We start from the raw sequence: 11612 nt of genomic DNA on the forward strand, positions 1-11612 counted from the left end.
ATGTAGGTTTTTCGCGCAGCGGCTCGCGTGTGTGTGCCCCTGGGAGTCGTCGATACTTGCCGCACTGTAGTGCGCGACGTCACTGACTCTTGTGCTGTTGCGAATGCCGTGGACGTACCGTAATTACTGCTTTCCTCATGCGAAATCAAAGCCTCCACGCTGAAGAGGATTCCCTTTCACTGTGACTTGGCGGTTGTCTTGCGCATGCGGAAGTGGAGTGCAGTGATGCGTGCGCTAGTGGTATGCACGCTCTATGTATGCCTAACTTGCTTTTCCTGCTTTGTTCTTTACCATTATCATACAGAAAACGTTTCCCCCTCCCTCCTTTCCTTTTGTTGTTGTGTTAATGAAGGCAGTTGGCAGCGGCCGCGCTGCTATGATGATGGCTGCTGTGGGTCTTCGCGCGCCGCCGTCCGTCACGTGCTACCCCTTCGCCCCTCAATAAACATCGAAAGTTTTTATTCCTCCCTTCTCATTCTCTCCACAGACCGTTTCCCAATGCGCCACCTACGCTTTCTGTTGTCATGTGCCTGCTGCGCTGCACCGCAGTGGGGCAAACAGAAATCAGGCGCAAATTCACTTGGTCGCGAACTGTGGTCCTGGATGCGGTGAGCTGAAGGCGTTCTATTGTTCCTTTCTGCGCCGTCTCTCTGTTTTCTATCTCCGTGGGATGCAAACGTTACCGTGTGCTAGGCCTTCTTCTCTCTTCAAAATACAAACAAAAATGTGAGACAGCCTGCGCTCCTCTGACCTGTGAGTAATGTGAGCGCACGCGCAGGCGTATGCATCTCCATGTGTCTAGCAGGCACGCCCAAGGTCTGAGGCGAGGGGTAGCCTCTTGAGTTCTGCTGTTCGCCTTCCCCCTCTTGTGCTTCGTGCGTGTGTGCCGTTGTGTGTGTGCTTGTCTGCGACTAAAGCTATTTCTGCGAGGCCAAACTCCAGGGCTAACGAGAATCGACGAGGCGAGGCTGCGCTTTTCGTTGTGTCTGGCACGCGACTGATCTTCAAAGCACACCCCTGCTGTGGTGTGCTCTGGCGGCGTCTTTCCGCTGTGTGCGAAGTGAGCGAGGTCTGCCTGTGTATGCTGTACCGCGCGGCGCCGCTACTTCCTCCCTCATCGACACGGATGCACACCTACACATGTAGCTCTAGACTCAGTCCAGCTCAGGGCACGCGCGATTTTCTCTTTATGGGTCCTGCAACGTGTATCTGCGTGGCCTCCCTCTCTGTCTGTTCTGTGCTGTGTCGTGTATGCTTCCTTCATCTCCCCCTACGCTCTGTCCTTCACAATCCTTCTCTCCTCGCTCCCCCACCGCCCTCTACCCCCGCAGCTAAGCTAACCGCCATTCACCACACATTCACCTTTTGCTTCCCCCACTCGCCCACCTCTCCTTGCGCAGCCTGTCCACTGCTTTCCGCGCTATTCCCCCTTGCTAGCTTTTCTCCGTGCATCCTCCTACATCACCCCTCTCGCAGCCATGGGATTTGAGGCTCTCCACGGCCGCATGGATGTGGCGCTGAACATGCTGTGCTCGTGCACTGTGTTCATGTTTCTCGTGACGTCTGCGCCGATCTCGCAGTTCCGCGGCAGTGGCATTAGAACTGACGGCAGTGGCGGTGCGAGCAAGCTGGCATGCGTGACCTCGTGGGGCCTGAAGAATGACTGCAACAACAACCACTACGACTACCGCTCGACGAGCATAACGTGCGCACGCTCGAGGCAGCTGTTCCAGGTAGCGCAGGCGTTTTACATCATCGCCGTGATTGTGTCGTTCCTGTCGAGCCTGCTGAGCGGCCTGTACTTCATAGGGATCAAGGCGAAGGTGGCGCTGATCGTGCTTGGATTCCTTGAGGTTGTGGTTGCGCTGATCCCATGGGTGTGCATGACCGCGGTGTGGCACAACGACTACTGCGGCCAGTCGACCGTGATGATCAACGCGTCGAGCGGCAAGGCGAACGGTGTGCCGTACGGCTCTGTGCTGCGCACGGCGTTCAAGATGAGCGCTGGCTACGGTATGACTGTTACGGCGTGGTGCGTTCAGGTGGTTGGGCTGACGCTGCTGCTTACCATGTAGAAGGGAATGTGTTGGCCAAATCGGGATCACATGGAGAAGAGTGGCGGTGTGGCCGTGATGTGCATTCAGCATCTGCGAGTGGCATGTATGCGCTCTTCGGTCTGGTTACGTGAGAGGTGGTACGCAACTGGCGAGCATATAATAACGCACGTAGCAGAGCAGCGCACGCATATGTATGCACCTAGTGATCAGCGCACGCACCTCTTCTGCTCTTTTCGTTATCTTTGTTGCTGGCTACAGTCCCACGCACGTAGTCACGGACGCTCTCACGGTGATGTGCACAGGCGCCGGCACGCTGGCTTTGCGTTTCTCTCGTTTTCTGTGTACGATTACTTTCCGTTTTGCTAGTGCATGTCGCTCTCAGCTGGGGTGACTATGGGTGTGGTTGTGCCTTCTCTCTCTCTCTCTTTTCCTTCTCACACTGCCGAAACAAAAACGAATTAATGTGTTTTGTCTTTACTGTTTTGCTACTTTTTTTCCCCCTCCCCTCCCCTTTGTCCCCCTCCAACTTTCCCTCTACTGCCTTAGCGTGGCACCGAACAGGGAGACTTCAAGAGAGAGCAGAAGCGAGTCGTTCAATAGCGGGAAATAACGGAATGTGGCGTATTAGCATCTGATTGCCCGTGGAGTTGGGTACTTCTCTGCTACTTATTTCCCACGAGGGAGGCGTACAACGGCTAAAAGACCGTTGCACGTGTTGCTAGGCAGAAATCGGTGTGCGGCAGCAGTACTCCTCCTCCCTCTCTCCCTCTCCAGGCATTATCACGAGCGTACATCATGGGTGTTGGGTTGCTCCCTACTCGTTCCCTCTCCTTTGTTTCTCATGTTTTGGTCTACCCCCTTTTCTACTGTTGCCTAGGTGGTGATGTGCGTGTGTCTTTCTCCTGTTTCCTTTCTTTCTCCCCACCCCTCTCAGTTGTCTTTCTCCCGGCGTTACGTCACTCATCGTGTCTTCTGGCAGAGCGTATGTATTAAAAGAGGGGAGAAGCCGAGGCACCGATTCTTCGGTGTCTGCGGTTTTTTTTTTAAACCCCTTGTGCTCTCTTTCATTGCCATGCGCCTCTCGATCCCTTTCTCTCTCACTTTCTCTCTCTCTCTTGCGCTCTTCCCCCCTCTTGTGTGTCGGTGTTGGAAGGGTGGACCGCATAAATTCAAACCCGAAAAGAGGCGTTTGGAGAGGAGAGAGGGGGAGACGACGACATTATCAAAAGAAAGGGAAGTAAACGCAAAGGCGAAATACCCAGTAAACATCTGAGCCTCGTTTCTACCTGTATCCACGCTTGTTTGCACCTCACCTCGACCTCAGCTGTATACATTTCATTGACATCTTTTTTGGGCCCCTCAGGCGGGTTGGCGCGCACTATCCTTGCCTCAGTCTTACCTGTGAAAAGTCAAGGCCGAAAACCTGAATAGACCCATACCCCCCCCTCCCCACACACAGAGAGAGAGAGAGAGAGTGAGACACACACACACACATGCGCGCGCTGTTGTACACAGGGATGAGGCGCAGAGTATGTCAAAAGGCGGATTTACTTCACGTTAAGCCAGACGACAGGGGGAGGGGAGAGAAGCCATATGGGTGGCTCGCCGTAGAAGGTACAGCAAAAAAAAAATGGTGAGTGTGAAAGAGATGACGAATGGGAGGATGCACGCGCACGTAGACGTACACAAAAGAGGAATGGGGAGAGCGCAAAGGAAAAAAAAAGGGATCTCACTATAAAGGCGAGGGTGGCAGCGCGGTCCCCTTCCCCCTTCGCCGCTTCACTTCCTGTTTTCTTACGCTGATGCAAAACTCATGTGCGTTTGTCGTTCTATTTTTTTTCCGTTTCGCAATTCTTCCGTTTGTTCTTCTTGCGTCCCCCCTTCCCTCTCTTTTGTTTCTTATCAATGATCTTATCTGGTGCTATATGCTCGTGCTTCATATCAGAACTTTTTGTTTTCACTCTCCTTTTCGTGCTGTGCTGAGCACAGGTCATCTCCTCGCTTTCATGCTTCGCTTGTTCTTTTTCTCCCTTTATTTTCATTGTCTAGAGAGCACACACACACCCACACACACGTCGATGCATGTTTGCGTGTACGTGTGCCTCTTCATTTTTTTTTTGCTTGCCATTGTCGCACGTTATGCAGGGGGAGAGGTAGGGCGAGGGCTACAGGAATTCATGAGCGTCTTTGCTCATTTGTTTCCGCTTGAAGAAGCAGTACCACCTCCCTGCTATTGTCTTCTTTCCCGCGTACCAAAGATGGAGCACGCACCCACGCACAGGTACGTCAACACGAAATGCCTCTCCCTCTGAAAGCGAAAAATGGAAAATTGACGAAAACCGAAAATAAGGAAGTCAAGTGATTGCTGACATACATCAAGCAGAAAAGAGAGACACCCAAGCATGCAGCTCTCCCCCTTTGACACAGCTCCTGTTTCGTGAGACGGTGGAGGAGGATAAGGCTGGTTGTCGAAAGCGAAGAAGGGTGGTGCTTCTCTCGAATCAGGCTGTTTCCAGCCACTCCCCTCATGACCCTTACTCATACGTGCGAGGGGAGGCAGGACACGGTGCCCTGTAGCCGCCGTGTCTTGTGGTCAAGGTACGTATGTTGGGCCTGCCGCCCGCCTCTCTTGTGTGCCTTTAAGCAGCAATGGTGTCGTTTATTAAAGATGTGTCCGTGCGCCTGGTGACGATGCCAATCACACCTCTTGCTAGAGAGGTCTGTGTGTACTTCTTCATGTTGCTCTTCCTCCCCCTCCTTGTACACCGTTTTCCCTTTTGCTACCTTTTCTCTTGGCCTCTCTCCCACTCTGCGCAAACTCTGCTATCACCCTGTCGCAGGTATGCATACAGCAGTAGCAGTGAAGTTAAGTGCGCTTCCAAGAAAAGCTTCAAAAGAGTCCCGCTTAGCTACCCTGTGCCTTCCCTTTCCCCTGCCACTCTTCCCTTTGGTCTCCCGCAGCAACTTGCAGGGAGCATTAGGTGCTCACTTTTTTGTGTTTCTCCTCTTCACTCTCCTTCAGTAATCATGGCCAAGAAGTCCTTCTATGACCAGGAGTATAGGAAGCACTCAGGTGCGGTGATGATGCTCATTGCTTCCTTCGTGGCGCTGGTGTTTGCGACCTGCGGCACCCCTCTCGGTATGCTGATGATCCGCTCGTGGGAGGAGAATTCTTCGGATTCTGGTTCTGACTTGGTCATCAATCCCTGCTACACTCTATGGGGTGTGCAGAACCGGTGTGGGAGGCCTTACTTTGCGCGGCGCATCACGGACCCGCCCATCATCAACTGCTCTGATATCCATACCCGCTTCGAGGCGGCTGAGGCGTTCAGTGTGTTGGCCATCTTTTCCCTTTTCGGCGTCCTCGGCGGGTCTTGGTACAAGATCTGCGGCTCCAACATCAAGACGACGGTGATGATGCTCTCCGTTTTCACCATCGCCTTCACGACTGTGCCGTGGGCGACTGTGACCGCGTTTTACTACACCCCGTTCTGCGGCCAAGAGTTTCTGACCAACAAGCAGACTCGCTTCGGCGCCGGCTACGCGCTGCTGGTCGCCTCCTTTGCAGTGCAGATCGTCGGCCTCATCCTGTTCGTGATCTTTGAGCCGAACACCTTGAAGATGAAGCTAGTGAACGACGAGAAAGACGCCGTGGGCGAAAACTAGTCCGCCCACAGATCTGCATTGCGCTAAAGCGGGTGAGCGAAGGAGAGAGAGAGAGCACACACGAGGCGAAGTGGTATCACGCTTTTACGCGCACACAGACACGCATCAGCAATCTTCATCGCCGCTTGTGCGGCTCTCTGTGCGCGCGTATGTGTGTGTGTGTGTGTGCCGCATTTCTCGTTAAGTTCTTTCGCTCTGCAGTTCCCATCCCCTTGACGGGGTGGCTTAGGCAGAGGAAGCGGTGCAAATTGAGAGAGGGGTGGTGGTGGCAGTGGGTCGAATGTGCCTTGACGCTGAAAAAGGCGAAGTACCACGTATGCACACGCATAAGCGCATGCAGCTCCGTTCCACAAAGGGGCGGTAGCGTGCGAGGTCAGGTTTACGTGCACAATGTCATGTGCAGCGGGGCGTAGAGGTTCTTGCACCTTGACAAGAAAACGAAAAGGAGGACTTGATTGATGGATGCAATTTGGCTGTATGTGCGGTGCTCATGTGTGTTTCCCCTCGATGCACTCACTCATATCAAGCACCATCCCCACCAGAGAGTGCCATTTTTTCAACAGTGGCGGATGTAGGACGAGTTGACTGAGTAGGGCAGAGAGACAAATGGAGAGGGATGGGTGGTGGGAGTGTATGGGTGGAGCTGCATCTTTTTCTGTAGCTCTCAGTTGACGAAAGGTGCAACTCTCTCGCTCGCTTTTACTCACTCCCTCTATCCATGCGCTGCGTGCCTCCTCCAAGGACGCCTCTACTTCTTTGGAAGTGTCGTACCGCAACTCTCTTTTATTCCTTCGTCGTTGTATGCGCTCTCGGTTAGGGGCCACAGCCGTTTATCACACAAAGTACGCCCACAAAGTACGCCCAGCCCCTCCCCTCCCCTCCCCCCCCGTTGCTTTCACTACATCGTGGTCAAGTGACCGCTGCTCAACTATTGGCCGTCTTTCTGTCGCCCTCTCTATGTTCGCGGCTGCAGGTTGGTGGCCACTTTTTTTTTTATTTGGTGGTGATACGCCAATTTGTATGTGTGCTTCTTCTTCCTATTTTCACCTCTTCTTGCGCTTTCGTTGTCTTGCGAGATCACAGCACCACCACCACCACCACCAAAATTTACCCCTTTCCCCTTTCTTTTCTGTTTGCTTAGCTTCTCCAGGCGCCCCCTTTCCTTTTCTAGCGCTTCGCTTTGCTTGTGTGTAATGACGTAACTAAAATCAAAAGACACATGAAAGTGCTGATGGGCGGTCCTTCATCTTTTGGTGGCCTGTGTGTGGTTTCTCGCTCAAGATAGGCGCATTCTTGTCTGCTCTTCCTCTCCATTGCTCACTCTCTATTCTTTTCTTCCCTCAAGTGAGACAGGCTCATAAGATGAGATCTGGGAGGGAAAAGAAGAGCGTAGTGATGTCGAGGAGCCGTTCAGTGGCTGGCTGTGTGGGCGGGGAAGGGTGGACACGCTCCCCATGCACAGGCACGCACACAGGCTTAGACGTCGCGAAGAAGCGTGCAAAGGCACTTCTCTCTCTCTCTCTCTGATAAATAATAGAAAATACAAGAGCACGAGTGGGTGCGTGGTAGGGATTCGATATGCCGGCAACCAGTGTCACACGCAAGCTTGAAGGCTACAGAGAGAAAAAGGACTGCCTGCGTTGCAGAGGAAACAAAAAAACATAAGATGCGCTGGTAACGCCTTTCCTTTAAGATGGGGTGGGAGGAGGGGGAGGGGACAGGAGAAAGGGAGGCGAACTAAAGAAAACGAAACAAAGGAGGTGATGTCGCATGGCGAGGCAAGACCAATTCGAGACGCCGACTAAGGCCAGAAGGTGAGCAATCAAACCTTCCTGCTACAGGAAAGAGAAAGAGGAGAGTAGCGGGGGGGGGGGGAGAGGGAGCGGAGCGCACAGGGAGAAATGCTGCGGGATGAATGCCAAGAAGGCCACCCCAGCTTTTGGTCTCTACCTACGTCGTTTTCCTCCTTCATCTCCACCTCCCTGATCTCTTGTTATCCCTCTCTGTATTCCCTACTTCTCTCACTGTTCCCATCTCTCATCTACACCGCATTCCCCCCCTCCCCCACCGTTGTAGACACGACTCTCTCATCCTAATTTTTTGTCTCCTCTCGCTTTCTCCCTTCGTTTTTGTTTTCTTTTCTTCGTTCTCTGTGAAAGGAAAAAACACAGTGTTGGAGGTCTGCAGGAGACGCTCCTCCGACACTCTCCGCCCGGTACCCCCACCAGGCCACGGCGTGCAGTAAGCCGTTTATAGGAGTCGAAAACAACAACAACCTCAGTGAACCGCCCCCCTCCCCCCCCAAGGAGAAAAAAAACGGCATGAACGTGGTTGTCTGAATCCTCATCGCCGAGAAGTGCCCGAATGCCCAGACGCATGCTTCTGCCCTCGTGTGCATTGTTCACCCCGGAGCACTTTGCTCTGCGTATTGTGTCTTTCTCGCTTTTCCCTCCTGTGAGGAAGTCAGGGGAGCGGTGAGGCGTACTGAAAGGACAGAGCCGCAGCCTACGTGGCTGTTTCGCATTCACCTCACCGCTGCTGTAACGGAACACGAGATCAGCTAGCCTTGTCGATTCCTTCACCTTCCTCCTTGCAGAAGCACAGCGAGGGCGAGCAAAGTAGGGTTTCTTTCGTCTCTCTCAGCAGCTCCAGGGTGGGTGGAGAGGGAGGGAGGGGATTGGGGACATTGGCAGCGATTATCCGCATGCGTGCTGTCGCCACCCTCTCCCCTGCAGCGCTTTTATCCTTTCGCTTTCACAATTCCATCGACTGCCACTTTCCTTCGCTTTATTTCACTTTCATCCATACCTCCACTTTGCTGTGTACATGTGCGTGGATGTGACAACGCCCACGTGAAGCACGTTCTGCCGATTTTTTTTTTTGTGTGTATTCGCATCCCCTCCTCGTGCTTCTTCGCGGACACTGCACTGGTAGCCTACTTCATACACACACACACGCCCGCGTATAGCTTGTTTCCTTTTCATCGCAATTTGTCATTACAGTCATATTGTCTCACCGCCCCGCGCGCCTCTCCCTTCTGCCACACCTGTCTTTCTCCCTTCATCAACTGCCCTCTCCCATCCTCTTCAACCATGTCTGCGCTTCCACGGCTCTACGTCCAGTGCAACCCGCTCCTAGACGTGTCTGCCTCTGTGGATGACGCCTTCTTTGAGAAGTACAAGGTGAAGAAGGCGTGTGCCTGCTTGATGGAGGAGGCTCAGAAGGGCATCTTCGAGGACCTAGAGCAGCAGCCCAACGTGGCCTACGTCCCCGGCGGCTCCGGTCTCAACACCGCCCGCGTGGCGCAGTGGATCGCGCAGGCCCCCAACAGTAGCTTCGTCAACTACGTCGGGTGCGTTTCGGACGACAGGTATGGCAACATCCTGAAGGATGCCGCGGAGAAGGATGGCGTGAGCATGCACCTCGAGTACACTACGAAAGCCCCCACCGGCTCGTGCGCCGTGTGCATCTCCGGCAAGGAGCGCTCGCTAGTGGCGAACTTGTCCGCAGCGAACCTGCTCTCCACGGAACACATGCTCAGCAGTGATGTCGTTGAGACGCTGAAGGGCTGCCAGCTCTACTACCTTACCGGTTTCACGCTGACGATTGACGTGAGCTACGTGTTGCAGGTGGCGGAGGCGGCCCGTGCGTCGGGTGGGCAGTTCATGATGAACCTTTCGGCTCCTTTCTTGCTGCAGTACTTCACAGAGGGCTTCAACAAGGCGGTGCCGTACCTCGACGTTCTCTTCGGTAACGAGGTCGAGGCCAAGGTACTTGCGGATGTCATGAAATGGGACCTCACTGACGTCTCCGAGATAGCTAGGAGGGCCGCGACGGAGCTGCCGTACAACGGTACTCGCGACCGCCTTGTTGTCTTCACGCAGGGTAGCGAGAAGACGGTGTACGCTACTCGCAGTGGCAAGACCGGCTCCTCCGTGGTGCATCCCGTCGAGCAGGACAGCATTGTGGATCTGAACGGTGCCGGTGACGCTTTCGTCGGTGGCTTCCTCGCCACGTATGCAATGGGCCGCAGCATCGAGCGGTGCTGCGAGGTGGGTAATTACGCTGCCGGTGTCATCATTCAGCACAACGGCTGCACCTATCCCGAGAAGGCGTTGATCACTCCTTGAGCGTGAGAGGCATCAGCTCATCTTGAATCAAGGGGGAGCGACGGAGCCACTGCGATACACATCGATGCATCGTGGCGTTCTGGGTCTTTCCTTGGTTCTTCTACGCTTTTTGTGCTTCTCTTGTTTCTAACTAAATCCCCCTCTCTCGTTCCGCACCTCCCTCCGTGCCCCACTCCTCTGCTTACACCTTTGTTGAATGGCACAGGGTATAACCGTCGCAGAGCGAGGGGGATTGCTTGCAAAGGAAAAACCACGAAGCATCGAGCACAAGGTGAATCAAACGGAGAGTTTGCTCCTCCCCTGACTCCCTGCCTATCAACGCATGCTAAGGCGTGCTGCGACAGTCACGCATCAGCTCACGTACACCCCCACCCCCCACACATACCAGGTGGCACAGTTCTTCCCATGCGTGTGGCATCCCTGAGGGCTGTTTTACCCTCTTCCCTTCACACCTCTTCGAACGAGCGTCTCTGTAGATGCCACGGTCTGCATGGTGGAATGTCCGCTGAGCAGAAGTTTGTGGCTGAGGGCCCTGGCAGCACCTTTGTTCTCTCCGTCTGTCGAAGTAGTGTGATTGCGCTGGCATGTCCACGCGCGTGCGTGTGTGAGTGTGTGTCTGTACCGCAAAAAAGTGCTGGAGGTGGCAGGACCGTCGTCATTTGTGTTTCTTTTCTTGATTAGTACACGTGGTTGTGTGTGCCTTTTCTTCTAGTCCCTGAGGGAAGCAGCGGTCAAGTTGATGAGCCACCATCACGCGTACGCAGACATAATGCGTATGCACCCATAAGAAGGCCGAAACAGGAGTTCCTGGGTACGGGCGAGTCTTTGTTTTCCCATCCAGCGTCTCCACTCTCTGCCATACAACATGAGGTCGAACCCCATTCTACCCTCTGCCCGTCACAGACCCATCGCCTGGTGCGAGGGAGCCGCAGGCACGCGCTACAGCAATGTGCCGACTCGGTGATGTGAGCACGGCCCCTGTTGCAGACTCTACCCGCTCCACGCCTCTGAGGCCGCCTCACAGTCGCCCCCATTATGCCGGTCGCCACCTGGTGCCTCTCTCGGGGTGCCTCAGGCTCCCCACTCCACTAGTCAATGGGGGTCGGATGGGGTAGGCTCGAGCCACGCTGAGAATTTGCCCATCATATGGATGGCACAGGCGTGTTCGCCATCGCTGGTCGCTCCGACGCGCAGCGTCATCCGCGACTTGCCCGCGGACATCCGTAGCGATACACCGCTCTGACTTCCCCTGCGCCGTGGGTATTTGGGTCTGCCACCACCAGAGGGTGGATCCACAGCGGCAGGGAGAGGGGGGACCACCCCGGCTTCCCATAGAGTGAGGGAACTGAACCCTGAGGTACCACGCTGTGGGGGGTCCCCCCTTACCATGGTCAGATGAGTCTAGGGGAGAAGACACTTGTGCGATGGGGAGGTGGTTGCTTAGCGCATGCAGGTGAGAGCGGCAGTGCCTCTTAGCCATGACAGACAAGGTAAGAGAGAGATGCAGAGAAATTACCTATGCAGTATCACCGTCTTGAATGGCCGCATCCCTCCACACTGTACAGCGAAGCACACACGCGTGCCGGTCAATCAAGCTTGTGCGCATTGATTCATGTGTAACTTGCTCCCTCTACATGTCATCCATCTTCCCCTCTCTTCTTTTCTCACCCCTACCCCTTCCTCTCCACATGGGTCGACTGCTCGAAACAAGGTTCACAGACGCCACCTAGCTCCAGTATTAAGTTCTCTCCCCCTCCTT

At 54.4% G+C, this 11612-nt stretch overlaps 3 protein-coding genes across 3 annotated transcripts, besides 1 other annotated feature; all 3 read left to right on the forward strand.

The window, feature by feature from the left end:
- Positions 1-1478: 1478 nt before the first annotated feature.
- LPMP_300920 (surface protein amastin, putative) lies at positions 1479-2075 on the forward strand (the record flags this gene model as incomplete). Its single annotated transcript, XM_010702823.1, has 1 exon — positions 1479-2075. The coding sequence occupies one exon, from the start codon at positions 1479-1481 to the stop codon at positions 2073-2075; it is 597 nt and encodes a 198-aa protein (XP_010701125.1).
- Positions 2076-5084: 3009 nt separating this feature from the next.
- LPMP_300930 (amastin-like surface protein-like protein) lies at positions 5085-5723 on the forward strand (the record flags this gene model as incomplete). The annotated part of the gene is made up of 1 exon (XM_010702824.1): positions 5085-5723. The coding sequence occupies one exon, from the start codon at positions 5085-5087 to the stop codon at positions 5721-5723; it is 639 nt and encodes a 212-aa protein (XP_010701126.1).
- Positions 5724-8815: 3092 nt separating this feature from the next.
- LPMP_300940 (adenosine kinase, putative) lies at positions 8816-9853 on the forward strand (the record flags this gene model as incomplete). Its single annotated transcript, XM_010702825.1, has 1 exon — positions 8816-9853. One exon carries the CDS (start codon positions 8816-8818, stop codon positions 9851-9853), a length of 1038 nt encoding a protein of 345 aa, XP_010701127.1.
- An 845-nt stretch (positions 9854-10698) lies between these two features.
- Positions 10699-11244: a repeat region.
- Between the last annotated feature and the right edge of the window lie 368 nt (positions 11245-11612).

Source organism: Leishmania panamensis, assembly GCF_000755165.1.
Source record: "Leishmania panamensis strain MHOM/PA/94/PSC-1 chromosome 30 sequence".
In the NCBI taxonomy this organism is placed as follows: domain Eukaryota; phylum Euglenozoa; class Kinetoplastea; order Trypanosomatida; family Trypanosomatidae; genus Leishmania; species Leishmania panamensis.